The 23754-nt window shown below is 44.3% G+C and overlaps 1 protein-coding gene across 1 annotated transcript; it reads left to right on the top strand.

The window, feature by feature from the left end:
* Positions 1-326: 326 nt before the first annotated feature.
* Positions 327-22606, top strand: LOC137321008 (zinc finger protein 850-like). Its single transcript, XM_067983524.1, has 4 exons — positions 327-408; positions 3708-4926; positions 5730-5874; positions 20442-22606. The coding sequence occupies exons 2-4, from the start codon at positions 3734-3736 to the stop codon at positions 21573-21575; spliced, it is 2472 nt and encodes an 823-aa protein (XP_067839625.1). The 5' UTR covers positions 327-408; positions 3708-3733; the 3' UTR covers positions 21576-22606.
* Positions 22607-23754: the final 1148 nt, after the last annotated feature.

The raw sequence follows: 23754 nt of genomic DNA, 5'->3' as shown, positions 1-23754 counted from the left end.
CTTTCTCTCTAATGCTGGAACAGAAAAGTTTCCCCACACTCAGAACTCTGTGTAGTAACGTGTGCCCATCAACAATGCTATAAAATAAACTTTTAAATAGAGTTTTGGTTTAATTTCGAAATAATATTTATTTACATGTCATTGGGAAAAGTTAATGATCGCTTTTTTTATATAATGCACGTGGACAATTTGCTTGATCTATTTTCCTGCAATGGCAGCAAAGAAATGGCGTCTTTCTTTACCCAGAGTGCTCCGCGCTCCTGAAAGACTCCGATCTCCAGAGCGCAAGCCCAACCGCGTGCGCGCGCAGCCACCCGCCCAGAATACTCCCAGCGCGTTCGAGCGGCGGTCGCACGGAGACGCGAGCAGCGTAACCGGAGGATCTTAACTCCTCGAAGCTGCGACCCGGTAAGTGAGGCCGCAGTACCATTCTGTGGGGGTGGGGGGGAATGTTTTAAATTAGGAGACGGCCGTTAGCAGATAGTTTTAATTTCCAGCGGGGAAGGAGGGTTTCCCCCAATCGGGCAGTTTGCTGGTTCCGCCATTTTAACCGCTTTCCTGTCACTTTGGGGTGGAAATAAAATCGAATTGGGTTCAATGGGTCGCGTTAAATTAGTCGTTTCAGTTGGTAACATTGCTCGACTTGAACAACTCACCTAGGCTGACGCTTCAGTGCAGTACTGAGGGAGTGCGGCATCATCAGAGGTCCCAAGCTTCGGCTGTTAAACTTGAGGCCCAGTCTGACAGTTCAGGTGCACGTTAAAGGTCTCCTGGCAGTGTTCAAAGAAGAGCCTCCTGGTGAGTAGGTAAATATTTCTGCCCTAATCAACACCCCGCAAAAAACAGATTGGCTGGACATTCATCGCATTGCTGTTTCTGGGATGTTGCACAGAATGGCTGCTAGATTTGTCTTTTTTTAAATTAATTTGCTCTTGGGTGCCGTTGACAAGGCTGCATTTTATTGTCCATCCCTGATTGCCCTGAGAAGGTGGTAGTGAACCTTCTTGAACGGCTGAAGTCCTTGTGGTGATGGTGCTCCCATGATGGTGTTAGGTAGGAAATTCCAGGATATTGACCCAGCGAGGATGAAGGAATGGCAATATTTGTATAGTCAGGATGTTGTGTGACTTGGAGATGGTGGTGTTCCCATGATCCTGCTGTTCTTGACCTTGGTGGTAGTGGTCACGGGGCTGAGAGGTGCTGTTGAAGTAAGTTTTGGAGAGTTGTTACAGTGCATCCTGCAGATAGTACATACTGCAGCCACAGTACTCCAATGGTGGATATTGTGTTCAGTGTCGGGGTGCCAATCAGGCGGACTGCTTTATCCTGGCTGGCATTCAGCTTTGTTGAGTTTTGTTGCAGCAGCACCCATCCACATTCTTAAGGAGCATTATAGATGGTGGAGAGGCTCTGAAGAATCAGGAGGTAAGCCCCTCGTCACAAAATATCCAGCCTTTGCCAGGTTCTTGTAGCTACATTGTTGATATGGCTGGTGTACTTAATCTTCTATAATCATGATCTTACAAAACTCTCTTGATTTAGGAATCCTTGATTCCAATCCAGGAGTAGGATTTTGCAGCATGTTGATTGGGGGAGGGGTTGAAGTTCGGGGGGAGCAATTCTGCGGCGGGTGGCCTCGATGATCTTGGGAGTTAAAATGGCGGTGGAGGCGAATTTGTCGGGAGTACCGCGGGTATCACCTGACCGCCATTTTAACTCCTCAACTGCAACTATCCAGATTGGCCGGTGCAGTTAGGAAAGAACCGTGTCTCTGAGGAAACGAAAGAAATAAAATTTTCATCCCCCACATTGGAGGGCATGAAGAAGTTCAAGGTGTGATTCATTGCGTCATTTCCCTGTGTGGGAGCCTAAGACTGGAAGGGCGAGCATTTGCAAAGCAGTTGATAAGCGTAGAGTGCAATCATCAGTGACAGGATAGAATTGAAGATGGCAGGTTTTGACTATCAGGAAAGACTGAACGGGTTGGGGTTCTTTTCTCTAGAAAAGAGAAGGGTGAAGGGTGACCTAATGGAGGTCATTAAAATTATGAAAGGGTTTGATAGGGTAGACATAGAGAAAATGTTTCCACTTGTGGGAAAGAACAAAACTAGGAGCTAGAAATATAAGATCTAATGTGAAATTCAGGAGAAACATCTTTACCCAGAGAGTGGGTAGAATGTGCAATTTGCCACCACATGAAGTGGTTGAGGCAAATAGCATAGATGCAGTTATGGGAAAGCTGGATAAGTACATGCGGGAGAAAGGAATAGAAGGATATGCTGATACGGTCAGAAGAAGGAGGGTGGGAGGAGGCTCGTGTGGAGCATAAACATCGGAACAGACCAGTTGGACTGAATGGCCTGTTTCCGAGTTATACATTCTATGTAATTATATAAGGATGGGAGAGAGAAACCAGGAAATTATTGACCTACTTGTCTAACGTCTGTTGTGGGGAAGTTACTAGAATCTGTTATTAGGGACAGAGTGACTGAGCACTTGGTCAAATATGAACTTATCAGAGAGAGGATGGAAATGTTCATGGAGCCTCCTCCTCCCATTAGTTGCTTAATTGTCCACCATCATTCGCGACTGGATGTGGCAAAACAGCATAACTTTGACCTGGTCTATTGGAGTGGGATTGCTTAGCTCTGTCTATAGCATGCTGCTCCTGGTGTTTAGCATGCATCTGATCTGTAGTTTCAACAAGTTAGTACCTCAATTTCAGGTATGCCTGGTGCTGCTCTTGGCGTGCTCTTCTACACTTCTCATTGAACCAGGGTTGGTCATCTGGCTCAATGGTAATGGAGGAGTGAGGGAAATGTCAGGCCATGAGGTTACAGATTGTGATAGAATACAACTCTGTTGTTGATGGCCCGCAGCACCACATGCGTGCCCAGGCTTGAGCTGCTAGATCTTTTCTTAATCTGTCCCATTTAGCACGATCATAGTGCCATGCAATATGATGGAGGGTGTCCTCTGTGTGAAGGTGGGGCTTGGACTCCACAAGGACTGGGCGGTGGTCACTCAACAATACCGACATGGACAGAGGCTTCTGTGACAGGTAGATTGGTGAGGATGAGGTAAAGTACGTTATTCCATTGTGTTGGTAATCCCACCACATGACGCAAACCCAGTCTTGTATCTATGGCCTTCAGGACACTGCCAGCTTAGTCAGTAGTTATACCACTGAGCCACTCTTGGTGATGGACATTGAAATCCCCCAACCAGAGTGCATTCTGTATGCTTGCGACCCTCAGTGCTTTCTCCAAGTGGTATTCAACATGGAGGAGTACTTATTCATCAGCTGAGGGACGGCGGTGGTGGTAATCAGCAGGAAGTTTCCATGCCCATATTTGATCTGAAGCCATGAGACTTCATGGAGTCATTGTTGAGGACTCCCAGGGCCACTCCCACCTGACTGTATACCACTGTGACTCCCACCTATGGTGGGTCTGCCCTGCCGACGGGACAGGACATACCCAGGGATGGTGATGGAGGAGTCTGGGTCATTGGCTGATTGGTATGATTCTGTTAGTATGACTATGTCAGGCTATTGCTTGACTAGTCTGTGGGACAGCTGTCCCAACTTTGGCACCAGTTCCCTGATGTTAGCGAGGAGAACAGTGCTGGGCTGGGTGTGTCTTCGTCATGTCCTAATTCCTAACCTCTAACAGGCAGTAATTGGCGTACACTCTAATCTGTGACAGGTAATAATTGTGATCTAACGGTGCTGATGGAGAACATGCAGCAATCAGACTCTGTCCTTCAGTCAACTGAGATGTTCCAAAAGGGGATCAATTTGAACATTTCCAAAGGGTCGGAACATCGGCAGCGTTCCCGAGATGGACTGAAGCTCTTCATCTGCTCTGAGTGCGGCAAGAGCTTTAACAAATACTCGCACCTCAAACTGCACCTGCTGGTCCACACAGGGGAAAAGCCCTTCAAATGCCGTGTCTGTGAGAAGGACTTCAATCACCCATCCAGCCTCCGCAAACATGAGATCACACACACTGGAGAGAAGCCATTCAAATGCCCCGACTGTGGAAAGAGTTTCAATGACTCGTCAAATCTGTCCCGACACAAACGCATTCATAGTGGTGAGAAGCCATTCAAATGCAACATGTGCGACAAAGAGTTTACTTATTCTCACCATCTAGTGTCTCACCAGCGGACACACACGGGAGAGAAGCCATTTCAATGCCCAACATGTGGGAAAGAGTTCAGCCAGTCGTCCACACTGGTGATGCATCAGCGAACACACACTGACAAGAGGCCTTATAAATGTGGCACGTGTGTGAAGGGGTTGCAGCTGCCACGCCACTTGGTGAATCACCGCCACACACACACGGGAGAGAAACCATTAAAATGCTGTGAATGCGGGGAGGAGTTCAAGCAGGATTCCGGTTTGGTGAAGCATAAGCGGATCCATACGGGAGAGCTGCCATATATATGTGCCTTATGCAGCAAGATGTTCCGACTGTCACGCAACCTAAAGACCCACAAGCGCGTGCACACAGGAGAGAAGCCGTATCAGTGCTCCGCATGCAGGAAGGAGTTCAACCAGCACTCGTCCTTGGTGAAGCATCAGCACACGCAGACAGAGGAGAGACCTTACTTGAGTTCCGTCTACAGCAAAGGGTTCAGGAACTCCAGCATGCTGGTGACACATCAGCACGTCAACATAGGCGACAGCCCTGATCATTGCATTGGCTGTGGAAAGGGTTTCAAGATCTCATCCAATCTCATCCAGCACCAGGCTGTGCACCCAGAGGAGCGGCCATACAAGCGCACCGGATACGGGAAGGGCTTCAAGCATACGCACAATCTATTGAGCCATCGGAATGTCCATACAGGAGGGACTCCATTCAAATGTACGAGTTGTGGGAAAGGCTTTAAAAACTCTTCCAATCTGATACATCACAGTAGGTGAGATCTTGTCATCTGCCCTTCTTTCTCCCTCTGTTCCCCTCATTTACACGCAAGATCAACATCAGCATCTGGATGAGACGTTGGCCCCGAATATCCATAATTCCCCTTCCACTTCCATAAGTGTAATGGAACAGGAATCGCAATGTGCCACTTGAAGGAGGTACTGACCCACCGGAGTTCGTGGGGTAAGGCAATTTGAGTAAGTTAAATGGGTGTCTGCACCAGTATTGGTGCATTTAGGGCACCCGCTTGGAGGGGAGCAAAACCTGTGGGACCGTTTTAAAAATTCTGTTAAACGTGAGATCGAACCCTTCTATCAAAGAGTTAAGTGAAATTTAGCAGCCTGTAATTTTCTGGCGTGTTCCAGGCCATGGCCCAAGCCTGGAATGTCCTTGTGGACCCCACTTTGTTGCTCCATAGTGCGGGATGCCAGTATCTGGTCAGGGTCCAGTGCATTCGGAGCTCAGGAGGTGGGAGCAGCCAGAAATCCAGCAAATGATGCCATCCCACCTGTTCTGTCTTTTTCATTGCCAAACCTCAAGGAGGTGAACGGAACTTCTGCTGCTAAATCTTCAGACAGAGAACCGATGTTACTAGGTCCTGCCCTAGCATGCTTGGACTGCTAGACTTCCACTCCAGGTGGCCCCAACAAATTCAGGGCCATTGTTTTGAACATTTTGTTTCCATTCAACAGCTTTATTCTATTTGTACTAGAAAAGCAGCCCGAGGTATGAATAGGTCCCAAAACTCCTTTCCAAGTCTGTAAATGTCATTTTCTTAATTGTTTTTTCTGTTTTCAGGGAATATTGTTATATAAAGGAAGGGACATGTGAAATAAAGGAAAAGTTAGTTAGTCTTGGCAGAATCTTCATAAAGAAGTATTGTCAGCAGATGTACTTCACATACTGGTACCAATGTGCAATAGGAAAAATTGCACTTAAGACAGTACATTTTAATTTTGTATAGTATGCTTCCTGTGTGATAAACCTAACTCATCACCAGACCAGGAACCACTCATGTCTTTTCGTACTTTTATGGAGCTCAAAATACTGTTTTTTGTGTTTGAAAAGCCAGACTCTATAATTGTGCTGCACAGTATGAGCATTTCACACACTGTCACACAATGCCGAAGTCCTAATGACAACATTGAGAACAACCTGTAGGTTTTTGTTCCTTCCCACTTGCCTGAGTGACCAGAATGAAAAAAATATTTAATAGTGAATATTATTTATAGTGTTAATTTTGAAATAAAAGATTTTAGGGAAAGTGAAGTTGAGCCATGATCTTATTGAATGGCGGAGCAGGCTCGAGGGCCCAATGGCTTATCTTGCTCCTATTTCTTATGTTCTTATGTTAATATTTAAAAGGTGGTGTTTCTGTAATGATCCATTGAATGTGCCCCACGTGTAAGGGATTAGCCTCTGCTATAGACAAGCACTCACAAGGGCGGATGGAGCAATTACCCTAGCAGTGAGTCCTTGCCGCAGCTCCTTTAACTATCGATTCTCCCTCCCTCCATCCATCCATGCATGCATGCATAGGACAGAAGGGGCATGTTCTTCCACGGTGTCTTCTGCTAAGTAGAGCACCTCCCTCGGCACCTCCATGCCTAACAAAGCTCAGAGTAGAAGTCCCTGCTTTGAGGCACTGAGCACAAGTGCACTAAACCTCAGAATTACCGCACTTCTCACTTCTAGAAAAAGTTTAAGTATAATCAAACCCTTGAAATATGCAGATAGGTCAGATCTGCCAAAACATTTTTTTTTGGTATTTTGATAGCTTGAAGCAATAAAGCTTAATGGCTCCCAAAAGACTTTTTTTGAAAAGGAGATTCTGGAAGAAAAATCTCTCTCATATGGCAGGAATTTTATTCTACTGAAGTGGCCCCTTAATTCTAAATATTTTAGGGGAGATACCTTTGTTAGCATGAGTAACATTCTTACCTCTGGGGCAGAAGGTTATGCGTTTGAGCCTGCCACCAGGACCTGGCCACATTACCTAGGATGACACTCCAGTGCAGCATAATAGATGCCATTCTTTGGATGAAACCAAGGTCTTGTCTGCTTGGTCACATGGACAGTAAAGCTGCAATGGGTTGGTATTGTGGAAAGTTGATATCAAATGGTCCATTCATCTGGAGAAAACAAAATGTACACTTACTGTATGGTTGTGTTTAGGATGGGCATGGAGAGATTCCTGTCTGAAGGTACCTTCAAGGTGAAAATGTTTTTCAGTGATGTGTATATCTGTGTATTTGTAAACTTTAGAAAATAAATACAGTGTGTGCATCCACTCTTGTGCATCCGCTGCATTACTGGGTGAATAGTCACTTCTCGTTGGGAAAAACCGAGGGGACATATAACCCAAGTTTACAATATCCTGAAGAGAAGCTGTCCCAATAGCTCAATGGTAAATGCCCAGCCCAGTGTTGTAATGGCCCATTCAGACCATGAAGGTTCTAGGTTCATATCCCAGTTCATCCTGAAGTGGGATCATGCTGATTTTTAAAATCCTATTTATCTCACTGATGTAAGTCGTTTTTAACATGGTTCTCCAGATCGTTGGAGCATGTGGTATAAATAAAAATGAACAGGCTGTATTTCATTCTTGAGGATATGTGGGGCAGGTTGTTATTTGCAGGATGTTCTAAGGCACAGAGGAAGCCCATTTGAATCACTCATCTATTTACAAGGCTTTTATAAACAGGCTGGAATCTATAGCCAAATCTTAGATTTACCTGATACTGAGGCAAGATTATTCATTGTAACCAATCCTATTTAATGTCTTCATTAACTTACGCTGCTTTTCAGCACATTCCCAGAGTGTCTGTTCTGGTCATTTCTCAAAGAATTATGCCACTTCTCTCACGATGTTGCCAAGGTTACCTGGCGATCTTGTGCTGTCTGCTTCCAAGCTTGATCAATGGGTTGTTATGTTATGCAGACGAGATGAGAAAATACTATTAGACCCATATGTATTTTCCCATTTGTTACTGGATTAATTCCTGTATCCCCAACCTTCCGCCCCCCCCCCCCCCCCCCAAAAGTGATCCATGGCCATTTCAAGAAACCTCTTAAAAATTCCTCTGATTCTTCAAAAGCAATCAGGCGAGCCCCAGGAGGTCCCAACCCCTGTCATTTATTACCCAAAAGTTGCCTTCCTTTTGCAGGTCTGGAAGGAATAAGTCCTTACTACCAGCTCTGGAATGTTGTTCTTCAGGTCGAGGAAAAATAAAACTTCCAAACATCCAACCTCACTCACCAACCATCACCTCAAACAATCTGTCCACTTGTGTGTTATCAATGCCCTTAATAATTTCAACACCCTATGTCTATGCCTTTCCAAGGAATCCAACCCAAGACACGAACTCTATCTCCGTAGCTCAGTGCACTTAGGTCGGAGAACATTCCTGTTTCCTTTCTCTGAACCTTATCCAGAGTGAAAATGTCCTCCTTGAGGTCGGGGGACAAAAAAGGATACACAATAGTCCATATTGGTCTCATCAAAGCCTTATATAACCATATTATCAGCCCTAGTTTTATATTGCATAGCGCTTTTTCTTATTCGCTCTCCGGTGCATCTCCCCCAATACCTTGTCATCAAGTTCCAACCCTCCAAGTGAGATATGATAGTGGGTGCCCAAACTGTTTTATTGTGGCATTGCACAGCTCAAAAGGGAATATGAATTACTTTGATAGGAAGGTAGAACGGCCATTTGTCCCAATTTTTAATTTATATTGGTGCCGAGAGTTTCTGGTGGATGTCAAATTTGACTTGGATATAGCTCTTTGTTTGATGGGGCAAAGAGTGCTTTGGCCTTTCTCATCTCTCTTCAGTGACATCAGAGTCCCAATGCAAGTTATGCTTGTATATAAATCCAAAATATTCTCCTTCCTAGTTTGGAACTATTAGAAAGAGTTCTCTTCAGCCTAGGTATGAGCTGAATTTGTGGCAAAAAGAGGAAACAGTTACAGGGAGCGAAGACTTCAGCCTCCATCGACCTGTCCCATATCACCCTGGAGGAAGAGTCAGCTTCATGATGAACACCTTTCTTTGCCAAACCCACTACATCTGGATCTGAATAAAGCAGTTATTGACATTATAAGCTTGATATTTTGCATTGAATTTGGACAGAAAAATATTACAGTTCAGGCATTTAATCAGTTTCCTTTTCCACAATTGTACTCCATGAGCAAGACATACTGCTTGTGATCAGCAAGTGTACATCTTAGATTGCGTACACCAAAATTAATTATCTTATTTTGCAGGAAAATTGCACACTAAAATTTACGTTGGATATATACTAGGGCCCTTAGGAGTACCTACTGAAGATATGGAATAGTCACCAGTGGGATAAATATTTAAAAGGATGCTATTAAAAATGTTAGGGCTGCATATAGTGACACCACTATTCCAGCCAGAATGGAGATGATTGGGTAATTCCCTCGTCAATCATGCCTGGAGACCGCACTGTTGTAAGTAACTGGGATTGATTTTATGCACAATTTCTATTTGCTGCAGTTCCTAGAGACTTTTTAAATAGACTTTGTTTGCTTTGCTGTTTGCTGTAAAATTCAGTGTTTGGTTGTAAGTCCTGCCAGTCATAAGTCCAGCCCCGCCTCCAACTCATTGGCTGACACAGTGATGTCAGTAGTTGCTCCGAAAAGTTAATGGAACTAACAGTGGAAAAGTCACCAGACCCAGATAGCATGTATCCCAGAATATTCAGGAGGCTAGTGAAGAAAAAGTAACGGCACTATGATTTTCTGAAAATCTTCGGAAACAAGAAATTATGCCAAATGATTTGGAGGGTGGCAAATGATACACCCCTGTTCAAAAAAGAAGAAAGGGATAAACCAAGATTTATAAGCAGGGATAGTCATCATGGAGGCAAAAACACCTGGCGTTTTTAAAGAATAATTGGATGCGGTAATGGAGAACTGTAGGGTCTTTCTGGGGGAACCTACCAAATGGCCTTCCTCATCCATATTCATCTTGTGAACTGGGAGAAAGGGAAAGCAATAAAATACAATGAAAAGACATAATAAAGGAAGAATGGGGTTTCATTTAACTCCCTAAAGGGAGGGGTGGGACATGTAGAGCAACCCAGCATTACCACTGGTACTGGGAACTCAGGTGGTCGCAAAACAAATTAATGTTAGTAGAGCAAATGTATCTTTTTCCTACCACTCATGCAGCTCTAATCATTGCCCACAATCCTAAGACAGCAGCCCATTAAAGTCTTATGTGCTATTACTTCTGGCTCTCTTGGAATGGACCCAGACTGCAAGAAACAACACTGCAGTGACCGGCACAGAATATAACACAGCTATGGCCTGAGGGGAAAACTGTGGCAGCAGCACATCAAGTAGTAATCCAGCTTCCTCACCCCTGCCTACAATTGAGGATCTCATCCTTTACCCAACTGGCGCAAGAAGGTACATGCAGGGACAAGAAACCGTGATGAAAAAATACTGAAAAGAAAATCTGCACTCAACCTAAATGTAGCATGCAGTTAAGCTGTGTGATATATGAAATCAGGTGATGCAGAGGCAGAATAACTTTTAAACTTTTATCATGTGTACAATATATCTGTGACTGAAATTGCATTGTAAGACTAAACCATGTATCTATTTTACTTGGAAGCTGAATGTAGATGTATAAAGATTATTTGAGCACCTACTTCACAGACAGCCTTTGAATGGTGCACGATAACTGAACTGAGTATTTGTATATGTACATTGCTTGTTGAATAAAGTATATTCTTTTGAAAAAGGAACTCTTTTATTTTTATCCCATTGAAATAATTAAAAATCGAGATGGCTCTTATTCTGGGTCGGCGATCCACTCTGCCAGATTACTGCCCAGGTGGTGTAATCGAAAATTACCCCCATTAACTTCTTACTGGATTTCAATCTCACAAGTACCAGGCACCTTCCTATACTATCCTAGTTAGCTAATGATCCGGAGAGGAAATACAGTGAATTTTCCACTACCTAGTCAGATCCACTAAGGCTAATATTGTGAAGCCTTTGCCACTTCTGCTGCTGCTGCTTGTTTTTTCTCAACTTCGGAGATTAGCTGATTTAGTGTACACCTGCAATTTTAAAATGTAATAGGCCTTTAGAACTAAATGTACATTATATGGAAAGTTGGGCTTACCTTAAATGAAAGAACAAAGCAAAGATGCTTTTTTAAACTAATGATGCGCCGTTAAAAGGGTAGTTAGACTGGAATGGACAAGCCCAAACTTTTCGTGGTGAGGTTCGTCCATATCTACGACGTCGGTACGGAAACTTCATGGTGTTCAGTACAATTGAACGGGGAGCCAGACAGTGAGATGCCATTATTGCGCAGCTTACGGAGGAGTAGCTCATCCCGTACAGCAACTTCCGGATTTTCTCGTCTAACTGCATCTCTGCTCACTAGAAGTTGCTGTCTGATTTGCGCATAAATAACGGTGAACAGTGTTAGCCTCACTGTTATTTTCACAGCAAAATCTGGACCCTTATTTTGTTAGTTCCAATGCAGCAATAGAAGGAATTGATATAACCGAATTTTCACTCACCTTAGCAATGGTGGGTAGAAATAACAACAACAACAATTTTCAATTATATTGTGCCTTTAACGTAGAACTTCCCAAGGCGCTTCACAGGTGCGTTGTCAGACAAAATTTGACACTGAGCCAATGAAAGAGATACTAGGACAGGTGACCAAAAGCTTGGTCAAAGAGGTAGGTTTTAAGGAGCATCTTAAAGGAGGAGAGGAAGAGAGGCAAAGAGGTTTAGGGAAGGAATTCCAGAGCCAAGGGCCTAGGCAGCTGAAAGCACAGCCGCCAATGGTGGAGTGAAGAAAATCAGGGATGTGCAAGAGGCCAGAACTGGAGGTGCGCAGAGATCTCGGAGGTTTGTAGAGCTGGAGATACTGACCAGTTGAGCAAATCTACCGTAGCGATTTTGTGACTAAATGTAGGGGTTAGCTACAGTAAGAATAATATTTCAGTTATTAACATGTTTCACAAACCCCTTTTAATTTTTCCCAGTACTATTTGTGCACAACACAGCAATTGAAGTCTTACAGAATATTAAAAAATAGAAGACAAAGAACTCACAGCAAATAACTACAAAAGCATTGGAGATTATTTTCAACAAAATGTCTATATGTGGGAAATATCTTAATGTTTTAGCCTCACAGTCAACTCCTGTCTATTTCTAGCGTCCTATTTTCCCACTGCTGGATCTTCAGAAACACTGGGGTCAATTTTAACCCAATGGAGCAGGCAGGGTCATTAAAATCGATCGATTCTACTTACCGCCTCATTTCCACTGTAGCTGCCCGACTTTTTAAATCACATACATTACATGGAAAGTACAGCACAGAAACAGGCCATTCGGCCCAACAGGTTCATGCCGGTGTTTATGCTCCACATGAGCCTCCTCCCTCCCTACTTCATCTAACCCTATCAGCATATCCTTCTATTCCTTTCACTCTCATGTGTTTATCCAGCTTCCCCTTAGATGCATTTATGCTATTTGCCTCAACTACTCCTTGTAGTAGCGAGTTCCACATTCTAACCACACTGGGTAAAGAAGTTTCTCCTGAATTCCCTATTGGATTTATTAGTGACTATCTTATATTTATGGCCCCTAGTTCTGGTCTCCCCACAAGTACAAACATCTCTATGTCTACTCTTTCATGATCTTAAAGACCTCTAGCAAGTCATCCCTCAGTTTTCTCTTTTCTGCTCAATCTTTCCTGATAGGTATAACCTCTCAGTTCTGGTACAATCCTAGTAAATCTTTTTTGCACCTTCTACAGTGCCTCTATATGCTTTTTATAATATGGAGACCAGAACTGTTCACAGTACTCCAAGTGTGGTCTAAACAAGGTTCTATACAAGATTAACATAACTTCTCTGCTTTTCAATTCTATCCCTCCAGAAATAAACCCCAGTGATTGGTTTGCTTTTTTTGTGGTCTTATTAACCTGTGTCACTACTTTTACTGATTTGTGTACCTGTACACCCAGATCCCTCTGCTCCTAGAATCATGGAACATTTACAGCATAGAAGGCGGCCTATCGGCCCATCTTGTCCATGCCGGCCGAAAATGAGCCACCCAGCCTAATCCCAATTTCCAGCACTTGGCCCGTAGCCTTGTGGGTCACGGCACTTCAGGTGCACAGTCAGGTACTTTTTAAATGAATTGAGGGTTTCTGCCTCTACCACCCTTTCAGGCAGTGAATTCCAGACCCCCACCACCCTCTGGATGAAAATTTTTTTCCTCAGCTCCCCTCTAATCCTTCTACCAATCACTTTAAATCTATGGCCCCTGGTTATTGATCCCTCTGCTAAGGGAAATAGGTCCTTCCTATCCACTCTATCTCGGCCCCTCATAATTTTGTACACCGCAATTAAATCACCCTTCAGCCTCCTCTGTTCCAAAGAAAACAACTCCAGCCTATCCAATCTTTCCTCATAGCTAAAATGCTCCAGTCCTGGCAACATCCTCATATCCTCTGTACCCTCTCTTGTGCAATTATATCCTTCCTGTAATGTGGTGACCAGAAGTGTACACAGTACTCAAGCTGTAGCCTAACCAGTGTTTTATACAGTTCTAGCATAACCTCCCTGCTCTTATATTCTATGCCTTGGCTAATAAAGGAAAGTATTCCATATGTCTTCTTAACCACCTTATCTACCTGTCCTGCTACCTTCAGGGATCTGTGGACACGCACTCCAAGGTCCCTCACTTCCTCTACACCTTTCAGTACCCTCCCATTTATTGTGTAATCCCTTGCCTTGTTTGCCCTCCCCAAATGTATTACCTCACACTTCTCTGGATTGAATTCCATTTGCCACTTTTCTGCCCACCTGACCAGTCCATTGATATCTTCCTGCAGTCTACAGCGTTCCTCCTCACTATCAACCACACAGCCAATTTTTGTATCATCTGCAAACTTCTTAATCATGCCCCCTACATTTAAGTCCAAATCATTAACATATACCACAAAAAGCAAGGGACCTTGTACTGAGTCCTGTGGAACTCCACTGGAAACAGTCTTCCAGTCACAAAATTACCCGTTGACCATTACCCCTTGCTTCCTGCCACTGAGCCAATTTTGGATCCAACTTGCCACTTTCCCTTGGATCCCATGGGCTTGTACTTTTATGACCAGTCTGCCATGTGCAATCTTGTCAAATCCATGTAGACTACATTAAATGCACTATCCTCATCGACCTTCCTTGTTACCTCCTCAAAAAATTCAATCAAATTAGTCTGACACAACCTTCCCTTAACAAATCCATGCTGACTGTCCTTTATTACTCTGTGCCTTTCTAAGTAACAGTTTATCCTGTCCCTCAGAATTGATTCCAATAATTTGCCCACTACCGAGGTTAGACTGACTGGCCTGTAATTACTCGGTCTATCCTTCGCTCCCTTTTTAAACAATGGTACAACGTTAGCAGTCCTCCAATCCTCCTCTACCCCATTTAGACTCTTATTATCCAAGCAGTATGTGGCCCCCTTATTCTTCCTACCAAAATGTACCACCTCGCACTTATCTATACTGAAATTCATGTACCCATTTTGCAAATTTATTAATGTCTTCCTGTATTTTGTCACAGTCCTCCTCGGTATTAACTAGACCCCCCAATTTGGTGTCCTCTGCAAATTTTGAAATTGTACTTTTGACTCCCGAGTCCAAATCATTTATGTAAATGGTGAACAACAGTGGTCCCAGCACCAATCCTTGTACAACATTACTTCCCACCTTTTGCCAGTCTCCTGACTTCATTTAGGAGGCCGAGGCGCCTTGTGAACGTATGCAAATGGGGTCCTATGATGTAATTAGGACCCCAAAGCAAATTTTGTTAACTCTGTTAAGATTAAGAACTGTAAATAATAACTGATCATCAGTTTCATTGATGGTCCAGTGGGTAAGTGCACCTCCTGATGTGGTACTGAGTCACACAGACCAGGAAGTTCCCAGTTTGAATCACCTGGTCTGTACAGATCTGAATGATTTAAGTTGGGGCAGCATACAATTGGCCTCAGCTCTCCTGACCTGCAGAAGGCCAAAAAAAAATCAGTCCAAATTCGTACATCTGATTATTATCTAGTGAAAATATTGAAAATGCATGTGTGGTCATCAGGCAAGGACAGGATGAGGCACAATTCTGATGTTCTCACTTTCTCAGCTGACACATGAAGAATGGCAACTTGGATGAAGTACCTGTGGAGCTGCATCCCACCATGAATCAACGCCTTCAAGAGAAGAATGATTGTGCATTGATGGAACAGCAAGTTGGGGTATGATTTGTATGGGTTGGCAAGATGCAAGCCATCCCCTGCCTTTTCCCACACAGCAAGATGCCGGTCCTAATCAGGATGAAGATCGAGGTTTCCCCATGGTCGAAGAGAAAACTACCCCTCCCTGTCCTTCAGGGGAGTCTAACTGTAGTGCATCCTGCTAACAGCATTGCAGAAGCCTGAGAGTAGGTCACCCATGTTTGTCAGCAAGAGAATTATGCCACCTGATTGATTTTTCACCTGCAGTACGATGGCATTTTTATGTATTGTTTTACATTAGAAAATGGCTTTCTTCTGTGAAGCAAAAGTACTGCTTCCAGCTTGTACTATTCGACTGAGAACTGTTGGCATGTTGTGTGCCTAGGTGCTGGATGTATTCTTGGTTGTTGAAGATACCAGTCATAAGGGTTACATCTGTTGCTACAAATGTAAGGAATCTTACAACACCAGGTTATAGTCCAACAATTTTATTTTAAAATCACAAGCTTTCGGAGATTATCTCCTTCGTCAGGTGAGTGAGTGAAAGGTTCTCAAATCGCATATCTTATATTCGGCTGGGACACCATCACACCAATCAAAGGTGTCGTTGGTGTTCAAACAGGTTAGCCACGGAAAACAGTAGGTCCCAGTATGCTGAATACACATTGTGTCAAATTACACAGACAAATAGAAAGAGATCCGAAAGGCAGAGAGAGAGAGAGAATATTAAAAACAGATAACTTTTTTTTCCCCTTGCTGGTGGGGTTACGTATAGCGTGACATGAACCCAAGATCCCGGTTGAGGCCGTCCTCATGGATGCGGAACTTGGCTATCAATTTCTGCTCGACAATTTTGCGTTGTCATGTGTCTCGAAGGCCGCCTTGGAGAACGCTTACCCAAAGATCGGTGGCTGAATGTCCTTGACTGCTAAAGTGTTCCCCGACTGGGAGGGAACCCTCCTGTCTGGCGATTGTTGCGTGGTGTCCGTTCATCCATTGTCGCAGTGTCTGCATGGTCTCGCCAATGTACCATGCTCCGGGGCATCCTTTCCTGCAACATATGAGGTAGACAATGTTGGCCGAGTCACAGGAGTATGAACCATGTACCTGGTGGGTGGTGTCCTCTCGTGTGATGGTGGTATCCGTGTCGATGATCTGGCATGTCTTGCAGAGGTTGCGTGGCAGGGTTGTGTGGTGTCGTGGACGCTGTTCTCCTGAAAGCTGGGTAATTTGCTGCGAATGATGGTCGGTTTGAGATTGGGTGGCTGTTTGAAGGCGAGTATTGGGTGTGTGGGTATGGCCTTAGCGAGGTGTTCGTCGTCATCGATGACATGTTGACGGCTGCGGAGAACATGGCGTTGTTTCTCCGCTCTGGGGAAGTACTGGACGACGAAGGGTACTCTGTTGGTTGCGTCCCGTGTTTGTCTTCTGAGGAGGTCTATGCGATTCTTCGCTGTGGCCCGTCGGAACTGTCGATCGACAAGTCGAGCGTCATATCTCGTTCTTACGAGGGCATCTTTCAGCGTCTGCAGGTGTCCATCGCGTTCCTCCTCGTCTGAGCAGATCCTGTGTATTCATAGGGCCTGTCCATAGGGGATGGCCTCTTTGACGTGGTTAGGATGGAAGCTGGAAAAGTGGAGCATCGTGAGGTTGTCCGTGGGCTTGCGGTAGAGTGAGGTGCTGAGGTGCCCGTCTTTGATGGAGATTTGTGTGTCCAAGAAAGAAACCGATTCTGAGGAGTAGTCCATGGTGAGTTTGATGGTGGGATGGAACATCGACACGGATACCACCATCACACGAGAGGACACCACCCACCAGGTACATGGTTCATACTCCTGTGACTCGGCCAACGTCGTCTACCTCATACGTTGCAGGAAAGGATGCCCCGGAGCATGGTACATTGGCGAGACCATGCAGACACTGTGACAACGGATGAACGGACACAGCGCAACAATCGCCAGACAGGAGGGTTCCCTCCCAGTCGGGGAACACTTTAGCAGTCAAGGACATTCAGCCACCGATCTTCGGGTAAGCGTTCTCCAAGGCGGCCTTCGAGACACACGACAACGCAAAATCGTCGAGCAGAAATTGATAGCCAAGTTCCGCACCCATGAGGACGGCCTCAACCGGGATCTTGGGTTCATGTCACGCTACACGTAACCCCACCAGCAAGGGGAAAAAAAAGTTATCTGTTTTTAATATTCTCTCTCTCTCTGCCTTTCGGATCTCTTTCTATCTGTCTGTGTAATTTGACACAATGTGTATTCAGCATACTGGGACCTACTGTTTTCCGTGGCTAACCTGTCTGAACACCAACGACACCTTTGATTGGTGTGATGGTGTCCCAGCCTAATATAAGATATGCGATTTGAGAACCTTTCACTCACTCACCTGACGAAGGAGATAATCTCCGAAAGCTTGTGATTTTAAAATAAAATTGTTGGACTATAACCTGGTGTTGTAAGATTCCTTACATTTGTCCACCCCAGTCCATCACCGGCATCTCCACATCATGGCTCTGTTGCTACATTGTGAGATGAAGAAAGAAACCTGCAAATGCTAAAAAGCTGAAATAAAAACAGAAAATGCTGGAAATACACAGAACTGTCAGCATCTGAAGGGGAAAAATGTTTTAACTTTTTGTTGTATTATTTTTTTTCCTCTAGCCATGGCTCCTCCTTTTCCTCAGCTACATGATGTCCCTCAGTGACATAACTCACAGGCACAGAGTCACCTATCACATATATGGATGACAACACCCAACTCTACCAGCTATGACCCTGCGGCAATCTCCATGCTGTCAGACTGCCTGTCTGATATCATGTCATGGATGTGTCAAAACCCCCTCATGCTGAACATTAGGAGGTCCTGCCATGAACTCCACCCACTCGCTACTGAGCCTGTGCTCCTCCCAAACCACTTGCTCAGGCTGAACCCAGACAACTCATCGGAAATGCGGTCGCCCACTACCTGCGCTCTCATTACCGTGCCCTGACCCCAGCTCCCCGTCGAGCACCTTTCAACTCCCGCCCTATACCTGAGCGAGTTTCTGTGGAAGTATTGGGCTGACTCTCCTCCTCCCTCCCCTTTGTAATACTGTAATCACATGGCACACAAACTGCACCTTCCGCTGTAAGCAGAGTGACCCCGGTCTGGAAACAGACCGCTGAACCCCAAGTTAATGTCATTGCCTCCCGGAGGAGGAGGTTTGGAGACCGGTTCAAATGGAGCTCGGAGCGTGACTCGCGCTTTTGGAGATAGTGGGCTTTCAGGAGCGCGGAGCACTCTGGGTAAGGAGTGCCTCCATTCCCACTGCGTGACGAGCAGGGACAACAATTTAAGGAAATTGTCCGTTATGTTCAACATAAATTGCAGTCTTTAAGCGCTTTGCAATTAAATATAAATAAAATTAATATTCCAGGAATTAATTAACTTTCCACTAATTTCTCGAATTATAAAACTCAGTTCGTTAAAAATGTAACCATATGGAAAATAAACTTCTTTTATATAATACAAATATATTATATTTGCTGTGCTAACTTTTTTTCTTTTAGATTTTCATGGCGATGCGATCTAAATTGCCCCGCGTTCAGATGTGGCAGCAAGTCCTCTATTACTGTAGAGGCCTGGGGGATGGCGATGCGCATTTGCGGAAATTGAATAGGAGCAGGTCGTGGTGCAGTGTGGGTAGAGGCTGCAGGTTTTCCAGAGGTGCTGTAAATAATGGTAGGTTAAATTTCACATTAGTGTTGGTGTCCGAAGCACGGCTGGAAGTTTAAAGGAAATATATATTTTTTAAAAGGCAAAATGATTTTTTTTAAAACAAGGATTGTTTTGTCCTCCTTTGTCTTAAAGCCACTGGGTCTCCAGGTACTTAAAACACATCCTTATTCCTATACACTCACTGACACTTTGTTAATTACTACTGGGGTATGGCTCCAAAGGCTTAACTTTGATGACTCCCGTGTTTGAATGGTCTGCTGACACACTACTTGGACTCACATAAAAAGAATAGCCACAAGGGTGAATTAATTGAGGATGGATGGTGTCTGTGGAACTAGATATCTCCGCAACAATTAGCACCTTCAGGAGTGGAGGGGAGAAAACTAGGAGGGGGATATTTTATTCCAATCCCACAAAGTCTGTGCTGAAAGTGGTCATTTGGAAATAATCTGTGACTTGTTTTGTGAAGATAACCCTGAGCTAAGTAAAACGGGAGATTATCTTGATGCACCGGCACGTAACGCTATATTTAGTGTCAAATGTCAGATGTGAGGGAGAGTTACAGTACCAGAATATAATTAGAAGTTACTTTGTGAGGTAGAGTTACAGTACCAGAATATATTAGAAATTTTTTTCTCCAGAGCAGTGAATATGTGGAACACATTCCCAGCAAAAGCATTTGATGCCGTGTCAATTACATCTTTCAAAAAGCCATTTAAAAAGCCTAATTTCCCATGCAGCCAACTACCACTTCCAGTTCTCGTGGTTCCCCCTCCCCCTCATTGGTTACAGCAAATGTGTACATCTTTCCCTGCAGTACCAGGTTTTTCTTAAACTAAATAAGATTGTGGGTAAAAGTTTGTTTGTGTATAAACACCGAAGGTCTTGTTTATATTCTGTCCAAGCATGTTATCTCACACACATTTTAATTTTACAATCCTTAGTTTAAATCCATATTGGCCAATATTTATCCCTCAACCACCATCACTTAAATAGACTATCTGGTCATTTATCTCAGTGCTGTTTGTGCAACCTTGCTGTGTGCAAAGCGGCTGCCGCATTTGCTGCATTACAACGGTAATTACACATTTAAAGTACTTCATTGGTTGTAAAGCACTTTCGGATGTCCTGAGGTCGTGAAAGGTGCTATATAAATGTGAATTTTCATAATCTATTTATTTTTAATATTTACTACTTCCCATAAGTAGAGTTGAGAGTAATCAAACAGGTTTTATACTTGTTCAATGAATCTTGGAGGTGCTTCTGAGACTCTGCAAGTGAGTCAAGGAAAGTCAACACACTGTGCCTCTGATTATTATATTCATTTCTATCCTCTGGATTTAGTCATGCCTCTGATATTCCTACTATATCATAGATCCCCACAGAAGAAAATGGTCAGTAAGAGCGAGAGAGTTCCACTGTGACCTGTAACAGACAATAATTGTGATCTCTCTGTTCTAGGAAAAACCAATAGCCCCAATGAAGGACACACCTTAACCGGACTCTGACCTTTGGTCAACAGAGATATTCCATGATGGAATCACTTTGAGAAATTCCAACATGTCAGAATATCATCAGCGTTCCCAAGATAGGCAGAAGTGCTTCATCTGCTCTCAGTGCGGCAAGAACTTCAGCAAATACTCACACCTGAAATTGCACCTGCGGGTCCACACAGGGGAAAAGTCCTTTAAATGCCCCATCTGTGGGAGAGACTTCAAATACCCCTCCAGTCTTCACAGACATGAACGGACACACCTAGGAGAGAAGCCGTTCAAGTGCACTGACTGCGGGAAGGAGTTCAACCAGTCATCCACGCTGGTAATACACCAGTGCACGCACACAGGGGAGAAGCCGTTTAAATGCCTGCTCTGTGGAAGGGACTTCAACCAGCAGTCCAACCTCCACAGACACGAACGCACGCATTCAGGAGAGAAGCCGTTCCAGTGCTCAACCTGCGGGAAGGAGTTTAGCCAGTCATCTGCTTTGGTGCTGCACCAGCGCACACATATACGAGAGAAGCCACTTCAGGCAGCAAAGCCATTTCAGTGCCCAACCTGCGGGAAGGGTTTTAGTGATCCATCCAACCTTCGCCGGCACGAGGGCATACACGTGGAAGAGAAACCATTTAAGTGCCCTGATTGCGGGAAGGAGTTCAGCCACTCATCGAACCTGGTGATGCACCAGCGCACGCACACGGGAGAGAAGCCATATCCGTGCCCGACCTGCGGGAAGAATTTCAGCCACTCGTCCAACCTGGTGATGCACCAACGCACACACACAGGAGAAAAACCGTTTCAGTGTGCTGTGTGCGGGAAGGACTTCAGCCAGTCGTCCAACCTGATGATGCACCAGCGCACCCACACAGGAGAGAAGCCATTCAAGTGCTGTGACTGTGGCAAGAGGTTCAGGATCTCGTCCAACCTATTGCAGCATGAACGCACGCACACGCAGGAGAGACCATACATGTGCCCCCTGTACATGTGTGGGAGAAAGTTCTGCCAGGTGTCTTCACTGGTGAAACACCAATGCATTCATGTGAAGAAGAGACTGCATTTGTGCACTGACTGTGGGAAACCGTTCAAAAGCTTACTGAAGCTGCACAGACATCAGCTTGTGCACAAAGCCAAGTAATCACTCAGGAACTAATCAACTCACTCAAGTTATCCAGTTCCAACCTCAGGATCTCCTCTTTTTTTCCTCCCCCACCCCCCCCCCCAACTCAACCCATCCGCTTGAAACAAGATTATCAAATTCCTTATTTGATTGCTTCAACTGTGAAGCATCCACTGCACCAGTTATAGAGGCATAGAGTCATACAGCACGGATAGAGGCCCTTCGGCCCATCGTGTCCGCACCGGCCATCAGCCCTGTCTACTCTAATCCCATATTCCAGCATTTGGTCCGTAGCCTTGTATGCTATGGCATTTCAAGTGCTCATCCAAATGCTTCTTGAATGTTGTGAGGGTTCCTGCCTCCACAACCCTTTCAGGCAGTGAGTTCCAGACTCCAACCACCCTCTGGGTGAAAAAGTTCTTTCTCAAATCCCCTCTAAACCTCCCGCCTTTTACCTTGAATCTATGTCCCCTTGTTATAGAACCCTCAACGAAGGGAAAAAGCTCCTTAGTATCCATCCTATCTGTGCCCCTCATAATTTTGTACACCTCAGTTTTTAACAGCCTGTTCCACAACTCAATGGATGCAAGTAGAAGGAACATATTCCTTCAGTTGAACTGAGATTCAGATTATAACTATATTTTCTCTTTTACCCCAGTTTTGTATAAAGTATCACTCCTAGAGCATATGAAAAATGACAGGAAAAGACCCACTGGTCCATGCAGCCTATCCCATCAGTCCACCCCTAGTCATACAATCTCCTGGAAGAGGCAAAAACACAGAAAAGTAATCTTGGGCCAATTTAGGAAAAAACTATAGAAAATTCCTCTTCAATCCCCAGGCAATCAAGCAAGCTCTAAGAGACTGCAGTAACTGATATCAATAATTACAGCTACCCCTCAACCAACTTCTAGAATTTGAGTCCTCAACTCTCTGGAACTCATCTAGCTCCCTTCTTTGAAGGACTGCAGTGAATCCATACTTAGGTGTGTTTTGGCATTCTGTTCCAGAGATGGATGATTCTCTATTAAAAGGAATATTTCCTGGCATCTAACCAAACCTTGTTTTTGTATCTTCTACTGATGCTCTGTCATTCTCCCATCCCTATCCAGCTGAAATAACCTATCCAGCCAAGAAGAATCTATTACCGTCATAATTTTAAAAACTTTTAATCATGTCACCTTTACGTCTTTGCTTCTCCAGTGAAAAACCAGTCCCCGTTTCTTGAACCTATCTTGATAGCTTAACAGCCCTGAGAGTTTGGTAGCCCTTTGGTTTTTCGCCAGGACCTCGATATCCTCAGCCATGTTAAGGGACTAAAATTGGACACAGTATTCTAGATACAGCCATACTAAGGCCTTGTATAAGCCATCGTATTACTAATTTATATTGAACTGTCCTAGCTTTACACCTCAACACCCAACAACAACAATTTGCATTTATACAGCCCTTTAACATAGAAAAGAACTTCCCCAAGTGCTTCACAGAGGCATAATAATAAAAAAAAGCTATTTCATTTCCTATAGCCTTGTGCACTGATTGTGGGCCTCAGGTCCCTCTTCTGCTTTGTGACCTTAAATAACATTAAAGAGAGAAAATCAGAATGAGTATCCAACCTTGGCTGGTGCAGTGGTAAATACTGCACATAATGCATATGCTTTAACACTCCCACAGATTGAGAAAGAGCCAGACTCTCATTAATGGAGGCAGAGTATGAATTAACTATATATCCATTAATGTGAAACTGACTCATTCAACTGGGAAAGGTCGTAGGAGATAATAGAAATAAAAAATTAAAAGTACTTCACTTACTGGGTGGTAACTCTGACTCAGGTATCAAAGCCTGCCACTCCTAGTACCAACCCCACACTGATAAATTGAAAGTCCCATCTGTCCTTTTGGTCCGATATTATACATAATGAAGAGGGAACCAAAGGGAAAAGGAGAAAATGTCTTCAGAAAAGAGTTGGCTCTCCCAATGATTCAGTAAGTTTCTCCACTGAGTAGTTGAGCCATAAAGAGCAAGAACTTCCAGAGCAGATTTAAACCCTGAACTGTACTAAATAATCTCAGTTGAGGTACCAGTAGGGGCACTGCTTTTGGCCTCAGTACTCCTTGGCAAAGGCAGGAAAAATCAGCCAGGATTCCTGCTCCAAATTGCTATCCAATGACTAATGCTGGAAGTATGCATGTCGGA

The sequence above is a fragment of the Heptranchias perlo genome, chromosome 1 (genome assembly GCF_035084215.1).
Source record: "Heptranchias perlo isolate sHepPer1 chromosome 1, sHepPer1.hap1, whole genome shotgun sequence".
Taxonomy (NCBI): Eukaryota; Metazoa; Chordata; class Chondrichthyes; order Hexanchiformes; family Hexanchidae; genus Heptranchias; species Heptranchias perlo.
The sequence above is the reverse complement of the archived record's forward strand: the minus strand, read 5'-3'. Positions and strand labels throughout refer to the sequence as shown.

What these genes read in the sequence shown, in the direction of transcription:
- LOC137321008 (XM_067983524.1), top strand. Translation starts at nt 3,734, where the DNA reads ATGGAGAACATGCAGCAATCAGACTCTGTCCTTCAGTCAACTGAGATG. An exon ending in AATCTGATACATCACAGTAG is followed by an intron (nt 4,927 to 5,729) that starts GTGAGATCTTGT and finishes TTCTGTTTTCAG; the next exon opens with GGAATATTGTTATATAAAGG. An exon ending in GAAAAATTGCACTTAAGACA is followed by an intron (nt 5,875 to 20,441) that starts GTACATTTTAAT and finishes GACACACCTTAA; the next exon opens with CCGGACTCTGACCTTTGGTC.